This window comes from Taurulus bubalis, assembly GCF_910589615.1.
Source record: "Taurulus bubalis genome assembly, chromosome: 6".
Lineage (NCBI taxonomy): Eukaryota > Metazoa > Chordata > Actinopteri > Perciformes > Cottidae > Taurulus > Taurulus bubalis.
The window spans coordinates 1,582,169-1,600,669 of NC_136594.1; the positions used below are offsets into that span (position 1 = coordinate 1,582,169).

General features: G+C 41.0%; 1 protein-coding gene across 1 annotated transcript; it reads right to left on the reverse strand.

The window, feature by feature from the left end:
- Positions 1 to 8,139: 8,139 nt before the first annotated feature.
- LOC306738052 (uncharacterized protein) lies at positions 8,140 to 17,827 on the reverse strand. The gene is made up of 12 exons (XM_079219881.1): positions 17,719 to 17,827; positions 17,342 to 17,531; positions 16,963 to 17,133; positions 16,323 to 16,387; positions 15,789 to 15,949; positions 15,470 to 15,645; positions 11,007 to 11,152; positions 10,740 to 10,929; positions 9,860 to 10,033; positions 9,708 to 9,769; positions 9,226 to 9,350; positions 8,140 to 9,110 (listed from the first exon to the last, which is right to left on the reverse strand). The coding sequence occupies exons 1-12, from the start codon at positions 17,756 to 17,758 to the stop codon at positions 8,949 to 8,951; spliced, it is 1,662 nt and encodes a 553-aa protein (XP_079076007.1). The 5' UTR covers positions 17,759 to 17,827; the 3' UTR covers positions 8,140 to 8,948.
- Between the last annotated feature and the right edge of the window lie 674 nt (positions 17,828 to 18,501).

Below are 18,501 nucleotides of genomic sequence, written 5' to 3' on the forward strand. Positions count from 1 at the left end.
TTTGGCAACAACTTGGCTGGCAGTCGCGTTTGGGCACATATGCCTTCTCCTCCTCCTCTGATAGTCACACCCTTTCCCTCAGACTCAGAACTGCCTGATCAGAGTTCGTTTTCCTGAAGTTCTCCCTCCATGTGCGGTGACGCGGTCATTAAGTCTCGCTGAGTGAAAGGGGGTGGACGAGGACGTGGAGGAAAATGTTTTGCAATTACCAGATTTTCCTTTATCCGTGTCTCATAGGCAGTTGTCAGAGAGCGGATCCGTCCTTGGAAGAGTTGTTTGGGTCAGTGCTGTCAGATGGTGAGGTGAGACATGTTTCCAGGGACTACTTTCTTCAGGACGGTATTTTGGTGAGGAACTGGGTGCCCCACGGGGAGGATTTTGTCGGGGATCCCATTTTTCAAGTCGTCACTCCATCCAAGCTTTGTGATCATGTGATAAAACTTGCTCATGGTGGGCACATTTGAGTTTCCGGATTTTGCGCCATTTCTTCTCGCCACGAATGAAGACGGATGTTTCTGTGTACAATAAAACCTGTAGCACGTATCAGCTGACTGGTAAGCCAAATCAAGTCATTAAGCCGGCTCCGCTGGAGCCAATCCCAGCTATCAGTCAGCCATTTGAGTACCTAATCATTGTGTGGGCCGCTGCCCTGTGTGAGGTCTGGTAGCCATTATTTGCTAACGTATGTGTCAAAGCACCAGGTACCGGCAGCATATCCCTTACGAACAATAACCGCAAGATCTGTTGTTAAGACCTAGACGAATCCCAAGAGTCATAGACAGTGACCAGGGGTCAACTTTTTCTTCTCACCTAATGGCCGAAGTGTTGACACTGTTGGGTATTTGACATAACCAGTCATCCGCATATCATGCACAGAGTCAAGGTGCTTTGGAGCGCTTTCACCAAACACTCAAGTCTCTTTTGTGCTCTTACTGCACGGAGCTAGATGCAGACTGGGAAGAGGGGCTACCGTGGTTGCTTTTAGCTGCACGGGAGGTAATACAGGAGAGTACAGGGTCTAACCTAAATTATCTAGTGTTTGGCCATAATGTCCGGGGTCCGTTGTCTGTATTTAAGGATGGTTGGGAGGAGTCAGATCCGCTAACCTTATTGATTATGTGAATGAGATTTGGTATCTGCTTTATTCTGCAGGGGACGTCACAGGCTAACATGAAGCAGTGGTTTGATCGCCGGGCTGCCATGTGTGAGTTTAGTGCCGGTGATGAAGTTTTGGGACGTTGACCGTTGGTGAGTTCACCTTTCCAGGCAAAGCATTCGGGTCCGTATACAACTAGTATACAAATCAGTTAACACAAATTAACTATTTGAATTCAACTCCTGGGTGCAGGAAACCTGTGAAAATGTTCCTGGTGAGGGGCAGCAGACACTAGTGGTAGTGGGTCCAGTGCTGGTGGCGGGTACAGTGGACGGCTTTCGGTCGAGAGCATGGAGGATGCTGTTCTCGAGCCTGATGGGAGGTTGCTCTCTGGTCGGCTAAAAGATCCAGCGACCCTTGAAAGATTAAGGGGGTTGTTCGGCTATTTGCCAGAAGCACATGCTGTTCAATTTGAAGAGCTGATTTTGAAATATCCCGGCTGTTTGTTTGGTGACGTGCCTTCCCGCACCGACTGGATAGAGCACAACGTTGATGTAGGTGATGCGCAGCCTATTCGGTATCACTTTGATCGAGTTTCTCTTGAGAAGCGTAAATATTTGGAGGCGGAGGTCAAATATATTGTTGATAAGGAGATTGCAGTGCCTCGGTCATCAAGCTGGGCTTCTCCATGTTTGTTGGTGCCTAAAAGTGACAAGACACCCAGGTTCTGTTCAGATTTTTTGAAAAGTCAATAAGGTGACAGCCAGATTATGTTCCATTACCTCGTATGGATGATTGTATTGACCAGGTGGGTGCCACAAAGTATGTCAGCAAATTTGATCTGCTGAAAGGTTTCTGGCAAGTGCCCTCGTTCCCTCTGCGTCAGTTTTGCACGTCTCCGTGACAACGTGTCAACACATGCAGTTAGCATTCATGCTAATATTTCATCTTTATCAATTGTTGTTGTGTGGAAACCAGAGAGTTGATAAGCAGCCGTTCACAGCCGAGGCCATTTCTTATACTTATCAAATGTATCTGTTAAATCATCCTGTCTTCAGATTGAACCTGCAGATTCCAGGAGAAACAGAGAAGGACCAACAAAGCAGAAGTAAGAAAGGGAAGACGAGTTCACCAAGAGAGAGGAGAAGGTTCCTCTTTCAAATGTTTCAAAAGATGATGAAAAAACATTGGTTATGTAATTTCTCCCTCATGTATTATTCCTTCTTTTATTTTTAATATAATATTAATTCTGGTTTAACCCATAGGGTATTTATAGCATTGCTATTGTTTAGGAGTTAATGCAGGTATATAGACCATTATACCCTTATTAAACACACACACACACACACACACACACACACACACACACACCTTTTTGTTGTTCAAAATGTATTGTTATTGTTCTTATCTTATATCCTACAGTTTGTTAAAATACGTTGTCATCAATTTTACGTAGTCAAATCTTATGCATATTCATGTTGAGTTCTCTATAATATTGTGAAATGTAAACATTTAGGTGGAGGCTTCAAATAAGCCTTGTGGATTTATGCCTCTTCATGCACTGTGATATTATTTATCTGTTATGTTGGTTTATTTTCACAATTAAAAAACTACACATACACTGTTAACTCAATATGGATATAATTGCATCCTTCATGAGCTGATTGGTGGCTGGACGGCCAACAGGACAGAGGAACAAGGCGCGTCGGGCCAACAAAACCCTTGAACAGTACATCAGTGCACGACACAGTACTGCCTCGAGCTTACTGCTAAGAAAAGGTTTCCACTGAAGGACTCAACTCAAACATCAGGAACTGGTTCTAAATGCTGTGTGTGTGTGTGTGTGTGTGTGTGTGTGTGTGTGTGTGTGTGTGTGTGTGTGTGTGTGTGTGTGTGTGTGTGTGTGTGTGTGGTGGGGTTTGTGTGCGTGTGCGTGTGTGTGTGTGTGTGTGTGTGTGAGTGTGTGTGTGTGGTGGGGTTTGTGTGCGTGTGTGTGTGTGTGTGTGTGTGTGTGTGTGTGTGTGTGTGTGTGTGTGTGTGTGTGGTGGGGTTTGTGTGCGTGTGTGTGTGTGCGTGCGTTGACGGCTTTGTGTGTGTGTGATGCTGTGTGTGTGTCCGTGTGTGTGATACTGTGTGTGTGTGTGTGTGTTTTCTGATCTCACGGAAATGAGAAGTGTCTTTTTTCAAAACTAAAACTCTGCTATCACATCATCCACAGTTCCGATCTAATTAATTTAAAGTGCTAAAGTACTGTGACCATTGTGAGAAGATACGTGTCCGTTTAAATAAATGAAAGAAGGTTGTTGGGATGGCATATTACTCCTCATGCTAAAACGACCCCACAAAGAGTTTAGGAGCTACAACTCCGGATGGCCTTGTTGACACATTGTGTCAGGGTCGAGCTGAATGCCCTCTTTTTTTAAACAGTCATTGACATATTTCTCCTGATCCGCTGGTGTTTTTTATATGGCCAGGATACCCGCAATGCTTCCTGCTTACATTTGAGAAAGGTATTGACATAACCCCTAAACAATGTGTTTGTCTTGTTGGGGGAATTCACACGACCTACCCCTTTTCAACAGCCTTCTGAATTTCAAATGAGACCCACACCCCCAATAAGGGTGTGTGCAGATAGTAGTCTGGTTCAAAGCCATGGCACATGTACGGCACAAAGGAAACATGAGTTTTCCGTGATGGAACAAGCCTTTTGACGGTAGCACGTTGCATTTTACAAAGCCAAAATAATTATCAACAGAATCAAAGTCCTTGGAGATGATCTGTGGGTGTCCAACAGGGTACTGTTTTGTGGCCTGAACCGTGGGGTACAGGCTTGTGAAGTCGTAGGACCTTATTTTTCATCTACATCCACATCAGCGCTGACCTTATGGTACAATTTTATAGCGTTCGTACCACCAAAGAGAGCCTCTCTGGGGTGAGGCCCACTCACACTCCCACATCACAACAACATGCAGGCCGTGCTGTTTTTAGAAAAACAACTTGTATTGTCCACCATAGGCATGTTTGGTAACAGGATTCACATTGCTCTGCACATGACATTTGACACACCCGTGGAAAAAGCACCCAGCAAATGCAAAACATCTGTTCGCCACAGCGTTATACCCATCCACATAGAATGGATCACACTTCTGTTCACCGTGGTTCAGAGCATGTTTGATTTCAATGTTCTCGGTGTGGGCTAGACATTGGAGCCACTGCATGGATTACAACAGAATATGTCTTATGTGGTGTGTGCATGTCCCTTCATACGTCAGCGCAAATGTGTCTCGGGGTAAAAATAACGTGTCGAACACCCCATACAACTAGAGGCACATGTAGTGAATGTAAAGGGGTCCAGCTGTGTGCACTCTATGCAACTCTCACGATACGTGGTACACGCTCTGCGTAATAATTCAACATTGTTGGTGCAATAGTGCCCGAGCTCCTTTTGAAAATGTAATATTTTACCACGCACCGTCTCGTACCAACTCATGAATGATGTTTCGTCACTGTCAGACATCTCCTCATAGATCTGGGTATTTGCCCTCATAATCGTCATGTCTCTGGTGTTGAACTTGTGGGAGAAATAACCCTTCGCCAGATCCACAAAGCCTAAGGCCTCAGGTGTTTTGGCTAGACACATGGGTAGAAAGCTGAAGGAGTCAATCCATCTCTGTTGGTATGTTTTATCATCAGTGTGACCCTGCTCCCCCTCATGGTCACATAAGGTGTGATACCCTGTTTGACAAAATACTCCAGCAGCATGCAGTTGTCAAAACCAGATGCATTGTGGGCTCTGAATTTGTACCCACAATTTTCCAGATGGTTTCTGGACACGCCCACAATCAAAATGACGGATCGGAACTCAAAATTGCAGATCTCGAAAATCAAAATACATGCGGGTGCGCACGGCCATGTATACGCACCCTGACCTCTAACATGTATATACTACTCATATGTGACACAAAGGTACTGCTTTCATTATTTTTTCCCAAATAAACCTAAAAAATTTTCCAAAAGAGATTCCAAAAAAGGAACATGTCACACCAAATGATATATATATATATATATATATATATATATATATATATATATATATATATATATATATATATATATATTGATTATCTTAAATATTGCAATCATTTTGGCCAAATCATTCTATACGTGGGTATTGTAGTATTTGTTTTGCTCCTTCTGTATTTAATAGTCATTCCTTAACACTCATGTCTATATACTCCCTCACCACTCCCACATGTAGACTCATGTCCTCTGCTGCCAAACTCTATGTCTGACCGCGGCTATGACACACTTATATAGTTTCCTAATTTATGTTGTTTATATGTTATTCTTTTTTAACTTGTAACTGTTTTTTCACTTCATTACTTTACTTTATCATATTAACATTTGTCAGACAGAAGAGAAACACAATTTCAAGTCTTCTGTATGTTTGCACAAATGGAAGAAGTGACAAATAAAACTGACTTTGACTTTTGACTTTGATATATATGTAATAATATTTCATTATGTTTCATATTTTTTAGTTGGTTTTCACACGTTAAGTAGTCCATAAAGCAATTTTCTTGTTCTTGTAACTTGAGATGAGGTGAGATGTTTATGTGTTGTTTATGGATCCGCCAGACGCAATTTCAAGTCCCCTGGGTTTCACAGCAGGAGATCTTTTCTAATGAAGAGAGAGTGTGTGTGTGTGTGTGTGTGTGTGTGTGTGTGTGTGTGTGTGTGTGTGTGTGTGTGTGCCGTCTGTGGGTAGGACAGTGGGCGGAGCCTGTCGTAGTCTTCCTGTCCAGCCGTGTCCCAGAGGCCCAGGTTGACCGGCTTGCTGTCCACCATCACGTTGGCCGAGTAGTTGTCAAACCTGCGGAGAATATTGATTATGTATCAACAATCAATCAAATGTATTTATGAATGCCATCACGCCAAGGTAGGGTTTTATTACAGAAGGAGAAAGTACATTAGGACAGATTGAATAGAGTTTAAGATGACCAGAAATATGTCTTCAATAAAAAATACCTTTATAAATATATTTATATATATATTAAAACATATTTACTTTCATGTTTAGCACAACAAGCAGTGAATGTATTCCTTTGCTGTTTGTTTTTCATAGAAAAAATGCATAATGTCTGTTTAAGAAAATAACAAACGCAATGTCTACATTTTAATATTTAAACAGCGCTGCCCCCCTGTGGTCACAATGAAGCACTACAGTCTCATCTTGTGAATTCATCTTCATTAAACTACATTTTATTATGAAAAACCTTATTTACTGGTTTGGTTGTAAAACATGAAATCAGCTGATCGAGGCTTTTGACAAACTCAAAGATCTGCGCTCTGGGCCTCAGGGGCCAAAGGTCACGGGGTGGTGGGCCGAGATTTGGCATTTGATGAGCACATGTCTAACAAAAATCATAATAATGTAATTATTGGATCATTTATACAAAAGTCTGTATATTAAAATGAATTAAAAAAAAGTTTGTTCCTCAGTCTAAAGGACATTTAAGGCTTTTATTGCAACATGAATTTCTTTTTTACTTCGAACTTGCGGCCCAAACCTGTCAGATACTGTGTGTGTGTGTGTGTGTGTGTGTGTGTGTGTGTGTGTGTGTGTGTGTGTGTGTGTGTGGGGTCGGGTCGCGGTGGCAGCAGGTCCAGCAGGCCGACCCAGGCTTCCCTCTCACCCGCGACACTTTCCAGCTCATTCTGGGACCCCGAGGCGTTCCAAGGCCAGCCGGAGATATGACCCCTCCAGCGTGTCCTCGGTCTGGTCTCCTACCAGTTGGACGTATCCCCACTCCCGCCCGGCGCCTCTCACCCTGGGCAACTCCAGAAAAGGACAAAGTCCATTCCTTCTCCAGGAGCTTGGTTCCAGAGCCCATGCTGTGCGTGGAGGTGAGCCCAACTAAATCTAGCTGGTATCCACCTCCTGCACCAGCTCCGGCTCTTTGCCCGCTAGCGAGGTGACGGTCCACGTCCCTAAAGCTCGTCTATGCTCCCGGCGATCGGCTCGCCCAGGTCTCCCGCCCGGCCCGCCGCCCGGTCTGCATAGCACCCGACCCCGATAATTCTCCCTGCGAGTGGCGGGTCCGCGGGGTGACTGCTGCTCCATGATGTGTCTTCGGGCTGAGCCCGACCGGGCCCCATGGGCGAAAGGCCGGCCACCAGACGCTCGCCTGGTGAATCTTTTTCCATTTGACCCCAGTGGGGACTTGAAGGTGTATGAGTGTTTAAGTCCATGCTCAGCACTGCCCCTACTGGCTGGAGCAGGGATTTTAACAGCTCACTCCATACCTTGTTCTTAACTCTCCTCTACTGTGTGAATGACTTACAGCCCCAGGCCTGTTTTCAGACTGCAGATGGGCTACTAAACAGGCTGCTAATGAAGAAACAAGTCTTTAAAACATGATTTTATTCATGATGTGTATGCAACAACATGTAACAATTAACTTTAGTGTATATCCTATGTTTCAATTGTGGCACTGTAATAAAGTAAAGAGCTACCCAGAAGGCTGGAGAGTAATATGTATAAAATAAAATAAGGATACAATAGACCATTTAAATCAGTAAAAACATTCCTAACCTCTCTTGGAAATACTTTTTTGTTAAGCAGATTTGCAGTAATATTCTAGTAAAAGACCTTCAATAACGCCTTGACAAGTGAAGAGTGTCCCTATTGATCCTAGTCTGAGCCGTCTGGCCCAATGCTCTAATCTAATCTCAACTCTTTTCTTTGTCAGGATACCCCTCGATTTCAATAAACAAAATGTTTTTAAATGAACCTCAAGAGAATCATATAATAAATAAAAGGTTGTTGTGTTACCTGACTAGTACTGAGGGGTACATTTGTTTTATTCATTTTAATATTATTAACTATAGTAACATCTATGGTGTTACGGGTCAATGTTGACCCATATATATTTACTTCAAGAAAAAGGTTAAAAAGTATTTTTTTTCAGCAATAGAACTTTAATACAAAAACAAAATGAAAGCAGAACAAGTCATAACACAAAATATAGATTTGCAAGGTCAAAAAAAACAACAACCAATGAAGCAAATCTTATTGTCGAAACTGATTTATTCATGAATAATAGAAATTCAACTCAGTTCCAAAATATTGTTTGTATAAGCTTCCCTTAACACTGTCCTGGTATTCTGTGTGGAAAAGAGCAAGTTGGCCAATGCTCTGCTTTTCATACTTGACCATATTAGGTAAAACAAGAGTCAGCTAGTGATCGTCAAACTGACTTCTCTAATGTTGCTCTGTAACCAGAGAATGGATGAATAACTAGCAGTTCACCATAACAACTTAAAAGGTGATGACGTGTCTCTGTTGTGTCATGAATTGTTTCCACTGCCTCAAAGTGGACAAAAAACAACAATTATTGTAGGTTTAGAATAACTGGACCAGTTACAAACTGTGAAATATTGATTGTGAGTCATCAAATTAATTTTATTTAGACGGACAACAGTGTACAAGAAGAGTCATGTTGGTTACCATAGTTATCAGTGTTGTTATCATATTTGGCCTTTGTAGTTTTTTAATACAATGACTGTAACATGCAAAACAGTTTGATATTATTGATGGTAAATTTGTAAACTGAAGCTATCTTTTTTTGTATAATAATAATAATAATTGACAGCGGGATTCATGAACTCATATTTGTAACTCAGACACTAGCTTGTGTAACTACAGTCACAAAATCACGTTCATTGTTTTATCTTAAAGATTTTTAGAAATAATACCAATCAATTGTAAATTTAGAATAACTCCACAGTTTTCTTCATACATGTGAAACTCTGCTATATGTATGTGTAGCATTTCCCCGTTAGCCGCACGTTAGCCACCTCTGTGGCCGCTGATCTTCTGATTGATCCACGGCAGGTAGTCAAAGACTTTCGTGAATCCAAACGGATCTCTGCAGACACGCTGATTATCAAAAATGAAAGCGATGACACCGTAAATCCTTCCGTTGAACACCACTCCTCCACCAGAGTCGCCCTGTGAGGGAGAGCTACTGTTTAACACGCACTTTCATGAGCTACGCAAATGCTCTTTTTACATGGAAGTGGTCAAACTTGTAGTGACTTGTTGATAAAGTTAGAAGCCGACTCACTTCACACACATCCACTCCAGGACTTTGTCCACAGAACACGTGCTGGAAGGCTCTGGGCGGAGGTAGCGGCGGACAGAGGACGGTCCAGGCGCTGGCGCAGTGGAGCGTCGCTGCTCTGTCAGGTTCTGGATGAGAAGACAGAAAAGAGACGTTGTTTGATATGAAAACACAGAAAGTCATCATTCTATTCTGAACTTGAACCCGACTGTGACGTAACTTACCTTTGGAATAATTCCTCCTTCTATAAAAAGCATCTGAACAGCTGTCATCATTGTTAAGAACCAGCATCTTTAAATTAAGCTATCTGCTTCATTCAAAAATCTATTTTTCTTGATTTGTGCCAAGAAGAAGTGTACTGGCAGATTTATGTAAACAATACAAATACAAGAGGTTTTAATCTATCAATAATATGCATCATATATAGTACATGCTAAATGATAATAACACTGACTATGACGATGAACATAAACAAGTCATCTCACCTCGTTCCCCATTAGGGCCTCCAGCTGTGGCTCCACGACCTGCAACCTGAATTACCGCACCTCTGGAATACAATAGAAATAACAATACATGTTCCTCAGGGTTCCTCATGAGTGGAACTTTCAGACTCATTAAGAGAAAGATCTAGACTCACACTTCGGCGATATCTCTGGCGTCAGGAAGTGGAACGGGTCGGATCCGAGTGGATCTACGGAGCTCCAGAAGCATGATGTCGTGGCGCCGGCCCTGATGGTCCAGAAAGAAATGAGGTGTGACGGACTCGGCTGTTCCTGGCCCTGGATGCACACCCAGAACTGCTCTCATAGTCCTAGAGGAAGTCAAGGAGAAAGAGGTTTGCTTTGTTACCATGAGTCATTCTTGTTTTCTGTCTCCATATGGACAGAAAAAAAGAAAAAAGTTGTTCTCACATCTAAGTGAAACTTGCAGACGTGGGTGAAACATTGTTTATGCACCAATTCTGATGATGCAAAAACAATGAATATTTGAAATGTATTCACTTATGAATACAGTCATGTAGTGTAGTGCCCCATGTTTGAAAAGAAACAAACAGACACTGCATAGGTTCCTCTATTCAATTCTCCTATTGTTCTAACAATAGAACCACAACTTGCAATCAAATATGTTCCTTAATGCAAATAAGTAAACAATAAAAACACATCCTGTCAAATTCAAGTATGAGAATACACACGGGTCATGTTTGACATGATATCAATTCATTAGTATTATTATTAATAATAATGAAATAATAAGGAAAACATATCATCAAAACATGAATAGAATAACAATAAAATAAATAAATAACAATACAAATAATTATTAATTAGTATTAATGTTGCACATTATTGGGCAGGGAATACACTTTATATTTTTGTTCATGGATTTTTGTCTTATAAAATGCATTTTTATATATTTTGAGATTGAAGGTGATTGCAGAGGAGATGAATACGAAGCCTCAAACTCTGCACATACGTCGTTCCCACACATTTTGGAGTAAACAAGAGAAGCGTTCTAACCTTGAAGTGTCCCAGCAGTGTTCTGCAGTCAGAACCCACTTGGCGCTGATCAGAGAGCCGCCACAGAACCTGAAGCGTCCATCCGGTAAAGACGCTCTCACTTCCACGTGGTACAGACGCTCCTCTGAGGGGCATGTTTGCCCTCTGATGATCCTCTTCTGCAGATCCACCACCGAGCTCGTGGAGACGCCTGAAAACACAGAGTCCTCCACCGTTGTGAACGATCAGAAAACAACAATTCACTGTTTCATAAACGCAGAGACTCACCGACCCACAGCACCCAGAGGAGAGACGCCAGCCCAGCCATCGCTGTCGTCGCCCTCTGAGGACTGAGGACTTCCCTCCTGGGGCCACAGTGATGCTTCACACCTTCCTGTCGGCCTGTGAGCCACCAGTCACATTGCAAAGTGTTCCTGACAGGTTCCCATTGGCTGAACAGATCTACATGTATGCTAATGTGTGATCGGTAACGAGATCTTGCTTCTTATTGTTTACAGCTGAAGGTGTTTTCTTTAACCGCTCAGAGAGCTTGTGCTGTTTTTGATTCATCATCATGACTTGCTGATGGAACACGAAGATCTCAGATGAAACGGAGAAGGAAGAGCGAGGAAACGCAACCTGTCATCGTCTCAGCCGAAGTAAGAAGAGGAAGATGTGTTGAGAAAGAGACAACATTGTGGTTCACTCAATACGGTCGCTTCTTACGGCTTGTTAATTCACTTCTTTAACTCATTCAATCCAGTTTCTAGAGTCAAACCATGTGTGTGGACTGGAGGACGAGCTGGTAGTCAATTATTAAACAAGAGGAATACATTTTAATACCCTGTCACAGACTGAGAATATGTTTTAATACCACATCACAGACTGAGAATATGTTTTAATACCCTGTCACAGACTGAGAATATGTTTTAATACCACATCACAGACTGAGAATATGTTTTAATACCACATCACAGAGTGAGAATATGTTTTAATACCACATCACAGACTGAGAATATGTTTTAATACCCTATTACAGACTGAGAATATGTTTTAATACCCTATTAAAGTGAGAATATGTTTCATCCCCTATTACAGAGTGAGAATATGTTTTAATACCATATCTCTGTGAAACTTCCTAATCAAGAGCTTTTTTTACAAAGAATGTATTCGAATCAAAATGTCTTCTCACCATAATCTGTTGGCTGAATTATAGATCATAAACAATGAAAACTAATTTTTATTGAAACTAATTAATGCATTGATTGATTATACATTTAGATTCATTCATTATTTATCAAAGTGACGTTTGACCAGAAGTTCATGTTTTCCACAACATCTTGTTCCTGAATATTGTGAAAATTAATACATTTATAAATTTCTACAAACCATGGATACGTTGAATTTCGACGTTTCTACATTAAAATTATCGTTTGTGTGTGTGTGTGTGTGTGTGTGTGTGTTTAATAAGGGTATAATGGTCTATATACCTGCATTAACTCCTAAACAATAGTAATGCTATAAATACCCTATGGGTTAAACCAGCATTAATATTATATTAAAAATAAAAGAAGGAATAACACATGGGGGAGAAATTACATAACCAATGTTTTTTCATCATCTTTTGAAACATTTGAAAGAGGAACCTTCTCCTCTCTCTTGGTGAACTCGTCTTCCCTTTCTTACTTCTGCTTTGTTGGTCCTTCTCTGTTTCTCCTGGAATCTGCAGGTTCAATCTGAAGACAGGATGATTTAACAGATACATTTGATAAGTATGAGAAATGGCCTCGGCTGTGAACGGCTGCTCATCAACTCTCTGGTTTCCACACAACAACAATTGATGAAGATGAAATATTAGCATGAATGCTAACTGCATGCGGTGTCTTTGTTGAACTTTGTGACGCTCCGTTGGTAATCATGGACGTCTGTGAACACCGAGGATCAATCACATGATCAACCGGCTACAGAGATGCTGATGTGTGGTCAACATTAAAAAACACAATCTGTTTTTGTGAGTTTGAGAAGTGAGGATGTTTGCCATGGAAAAGGTCTTCTCTGAAGTTAAATGCGTTGAGTTGGGTTCAATCATAACATCTTGGAGACTCTTAACACAATCATAACTTTATAATCGTATATGTTTTTAAAGGTAGTATTCATAGCAGAGCTGTAGTTAAAGTTCTGGTCAGACAAACAGCAGACTTTCACCCAGGACATGGCTGTTCGTGTCCCGTGTGAAACTAACTAAACTTAGACCTTAGGCTCCATATGCAACGTCACATACGTCACGTCATTAAGTTTTCTGAGCAAAGTCGTCATTCATTCATGCTCGTGTTCATACGCTTGTTGTTCAATTGCTACGTTTTCATTTGAACACAAAGCATGTGTTTTCTACCCAGAGTGCTTTTGTTGCCTAAACATAACCCGTCTTTCCACAAAGTCAACCACGAGGCAGTGTTTGTTTCTTCAGGCATGATGCCAGTTTGATATGAAACATGTTTATGAAAGATCATTTTAATGCAGAATCCTCAACATTCATGTATCCGTGGTTTGTAGAAACACACAATGCCAACACATTTTCTGCCGTCTGGATTATTTATCTATTTTCACAATATTCAGGAACAAGATGTCGTGGAAAACATGAACTTCTGGTCAATCTTCACTTTGATGAATAATGGAAATGAAATGCAGTGTTTTGTTTTGCCTCTATTCATTTCATGTTTGTCTAGTTTTATCTCATGTCAGATACATTTAATCTCCTAATGTATAATCAATCAATGCATCAAGTGGTTCCAGGAAGAATTTACCTTTTATTGTTGTTTTTAATGTTTTAATCTATAATTCAGACAACAGATTGAGGTGAGCAGAGATTTTGATGAGAAAACATTCTCTATGAGAAGTGAGTCAGTTTCAATGAGATATAGTAATAACACATATCCTCACTTTTTAATCATTATGTTACATTCACTTCTGCTGTAATTATTAATACTAATGTTTTCTTTTATTATTCCACTTTTATCTTTCTCATAATATGTATAATTTCTGTCATATGGATTATGGATTATGGATTATGGATTACGGATTCCCAGGACAGGGATGTTGTATGTGTTCAGATTGTAAAGCCCTCCGAGGCAAATTTGTGATTTTGGGCTGTACAACATGAACTGAATTGAAATGTGTCCCCAGAAGTAGTCTAAATTACACACGCACGCACACACACACACACGCACACACACACACACACGCACACACACGCACACACACACACACACACGCACGCACACACACACACACACACACACACACACACACACACACACACACACACACACACACACACACACATAATGAATACACTCATGTTTTAAAGACTTGTTTCTTCATTAGCAGCCTGTTTAGTAGCCCATCTGCAGTCTGAAAACAGGCCTGGGGCTGTAAGTCATTCACACAGTAGAGGAGAGTTAAGAACAAGGTATGGAGTGAGCTGTTAAAATCCCTGCTCCAGCCAGTAGGGGCAGTGCTGAGCATGGACTTAAACACTCATACACCTTCAAGTCCCCACTGGGGTCAAATGGAAAAAGATTCACCAGAGGTTTTTTAAAGGTATTTAAAGCCTCATCAACAGGGGACTTCCAAAATGTCCCCTGTTGGCTATGCAGTCCCCAGTTGGTCAATGTGTAACAACGTTTAAGTCCCCTGTTGGATAGGTAGGTAGATATCTACACACACACACACACACACACACGCACACACACACACACACACACACACGCACGCACGCACGCACACACGCACGCACACACACACACACACACACACACACACACACACACACACACACACACACACACACGCACGCACGCACGCACGCACGCACGCACACACGCACGCACGCACACACACACACACACACACACACACACACACACACACACACACACACACACACACACACATAATGAATACACTCATGTTTTAAAGACTTGTTTCTTCATTAGCAGCCTGTTTAGTAGCCCATCTGCAGTCTGAAAACAGGCCTGGGGCTGTAAGTCATTCACACAGTAGAGGAGAGTTAAGAACAAGGTATGGAGTGAGCTGTTAAAATACAAAATCAAATCAAAGGTGCATGCAGCTGTTGTAAAAACAACAGGAAGGTAGTTCTTGTAGTTTGTAGTTATGCAGGAGAAGAAGTGTGTCCGCCTCTCTGAATAATTATATGAATACTATTGTTTGACATTATGGGGTCTATGAAGTAGGAGTACCGATCCATGATTATTTTACACTTTAGCGTTATTAACCTGTAATTATAGATATGATTTAATTATGAACACAGAGTTGTAAACTATTCAAACCTCCGTTCTTATTGAAGTGAATCACTGGTATATGTGTTGAACACATGAAGCTCACTGCACAAAGGTGAGAGAGACACACAGCTGGAACATGAGATAATACAGACGCTTCCCTCATTGATTACTTTACTTTATTAATGTGAATGAAATCTAATAAAAAAGCAGAGTTGAGAAACTAAAACAAAAGCATAACCCTTCTCCTGGCATTTACCCACAAGTAATAAGGAAGTAAGTACAGCAGCTATAATAAATATTATTTATAATTTTTTACAATAACGGGTTTACATCAAGTTATTGTTTTTATTTAAGGGCTTTACTAACAGTTAATCAATAGTAAATGTATCTATTGCAGATTTAGAGTAACTCAACAATGTTCTTAATGTTTGAACATTTAACAGTAGAGCTCAGCCTGAGCCGCTCTGTTTGGGTTTGGGAATACCGGTCTTCTTATAGATCCAATCCAGGTACTCTGGATGACAGACGTCCATTGATATAGCTGGTCCAACACAGGCATATTCATCACCGGTTGAAAAGACACCATAAATCATGTTCCCGACCACCACTCCTCCACCAGAGTCGCCCTGTGAGAGAGAAGTAAATGTTTTTGGTGTAACGGACTTTTGTATTAATTATGGAAACACTCATTTATTATGAATTGGTGAAACTTGTAATGACTTGTATGACTTGTAGAAAAGATATAAAGTTAAAAGCCATGTCAACTCACATCAGCGACATCCACTTTCCTGCCCTTGTCTTGGTGACACAACCAGAGATCCTTGGAGGACCATGAGTACAGCTTCTTCAGACACGCTTCCATCCCACCACAGTCGATAACGGTCATGTCTCCACATTGGAGTTTATCTGGTTCACCTTGTTTACCCCATACTAGATGAGAATAGAAAAACAGTCTTTCTACATTACAAAAGCAACAACTTTCAACATCATCTACTCAACTTGTTGACAGGAAATCCTTCCAGCAACAAATAAACACAACTATTCATAGCAATACTTTCTTTAATAAACATGCATCCTGGTTGGTCCCAGTGGATTCATCAGGTCGTCTACTTCCACCTGATGCCAGCATGTTCTAGCTTCATCACTGAGACATTCAGTCTCTTACACATTCATGTTGACCAGAACATCAATGACCCACAGGTCAGAGGCTTTATGGAAATATGAGTCAGCAGTGGAAACACACATGAGCAAAAGTCATAAACATAGACAATCGTTAGAATGAAATAAACAAGATGCATCTCACCTTTTTCCTTCGTAGTTTTGTCTACAGCTGTGAATCCATAACCTGCAACCTGAACTTTATCACCTCTGAAAGACAACAGAAACTTATTAGCAGCTTTCTAATTAATAAAAACAACAACTTTACATGTAAAGAGTAATTAAAGCCCAAACTACTTTTATTCATCTGAACACTGATGTGTATATGTATTTAGTGTTGATGATGGATTCAGGTCATAATCTTGACGTTTTAATGCAAAGTATTTTAATTCTACATATTGTTATAATAAGCATAGTGACTGCCCTCTACTGGCTGAAACCAGCTATTGCAGGTGAATTGTGCTGTTATCTGATCTGGAGATTAGATGAAATATTCCTTTATTATTCCTGCAGTGAAGACATTTGCAGGATTACAGCAGCAAACAGGTAAAGTGCACACAAGAGACATCGTCACATTAAAATTAAATAAAACAAGTAGCATAAATAAACAGTATAACAGTAATAAAAACAGTAAAGAAAGCACAATAACAATAAAGCATTAATGGTTATAGTATTAATATAAATGTGACTGACAATATTAAAACTATACTGTTTCATAACAGAACAGTCTCATCATTTTGAGTTGAACTGTCACACTTATTAAAGGAGCAAAGATCACAACTCACATGTTGAGAGGATGTTTACAGTCAGGCAGATCAACAGGTGTGATGGTTGTGCCTTCAGGTAGCTTCAGCAGCATGATGTCATGTTCATTCTTTTTGTCGTCCATATAAATCACAGGTTTGTCTGTGATCACCACTCCTACTGGGGATCGATCTAAATATGCTTTCATAGTCCTACAAACGAGTGAAAGACAGAGAAACTTCACTGAGTTACTGGAGATGCATCGTGGTGAAATATTAGTTAGTGAACATGAACCTCATCAATGATATCTTCACAATGGGAATGCCACGCTAATCAATCAGATCACTGCTGACTGCTGCTTTCAGACTGAAGGAGGAACCTGTGGAGACTAGTTTTAAAGTAAAGTTGTCACTTTCTCACCATCCACGTCCCATCCAGCAGTGAGCTGCAGTCAGAATCCACTGATTACTGATCAGAGAGCCTCCACAGAGGAACGTCTTAATGCCATTGCCAGTCAGCAACTTCACATGGTACTGACGCTCCGTACTGGAACAATCTCCACCTCCGATGATCCTCTTCTGCAGATCCAGCACCGAGCCCACCGTGACACCTGAAACACAAAGTCCTCCAGCAGGTGACTCTCAGTCAGAACAGGTTGTTGTAGAGAACAAGTCTAGAAAGGTATGAACACACATGTGAGCTGTGGCTGAAGTCCTATGGAACACAAGTACTACAGACTAGTACAGTCCATCTGAAGGCACATGAAGGGTTAAAGCCAGCAGCAGGTGATCACTCACCGGCCCACAGCAGAAGGAGAAGACCCGTCATGGCACCCATCTCTTCCAGTGACTGCCCTCCTGGTGGAACTGCTGCCTTTTTAAATGTGTTCCTCTGTCCTGTTGGCCGTCCAGCCACCAATCAGCTCATGAAGGTTCCCAACACAACCCCATTGGCTACTGAGGTCCACGCTGATGCAAATGTTGATCACTGTCAGTATCAAGGAACCAGACTCTGATGTAGAAAGAGAAGAAACAAAGAGACCAACGTGAAACTGACTTCACTGTGTATTCACGGAGATGAACTCAGATATTGTTGAAGTTCATAATGAAGAAATGAGTTAAAGTTGGTTTCAAGTCCACATGTTGAATGAGAGGAGTGCATTATAGTCACATGGTAATAAAAACAATATCAGTAAACTCCTTTAAAGGATTTACGTGTTGGTGCCATGCTGTGGAAACACTCAAAAGCGGCTTCGTCTGCGAGTGACGCAAGATCCCCTTAGTACCGGGCCGCACAGAAAGAATGTTACCCCGAAAATGAAACATTTGTAGAAGTAGTAGCAGTAGTAGTAGTAGTAGTATTAATAGTAGTAGTATTAATAGTAGTAGTATTAATATCAGCCTCAGTAGTTGTGGTGTTTGTGTAATACTGAATGTTTTCTGAGATTTCCATTGGCATCATATTACAAAAATTAAATTCATCATTTCAAAAAGTGTTTGTTTGCTATACAAACATCCCATAATGAACATATTCATGGCAACACTCTGACAGCAATGCATAAATAATCATCCTTGTCAGTG

Coding starts and splice junctions, on each gene's coding strand:
- LOC306738052 (XM_079219881.1), bottom strand. CDS start 17,758: ATGGGTGCCATGACGGGTCTTCTCCTTCTGCTGTGGGCCG. Junction 15,646..15,788: donor GGAAAGTGGATGTCGCTGAT/GTGAGTTGACAT, acceptor TCTCTCTCACAG/GGCGACTCTGGTGGAGGAGT. Junction 9,111..9,225: donor CTGGAGTGGATGTGTGTGAA/GTGAGTCGGCTT, acceptor TCTCCCTCACAG/GGCGACTCTGGTGGAGGAGT.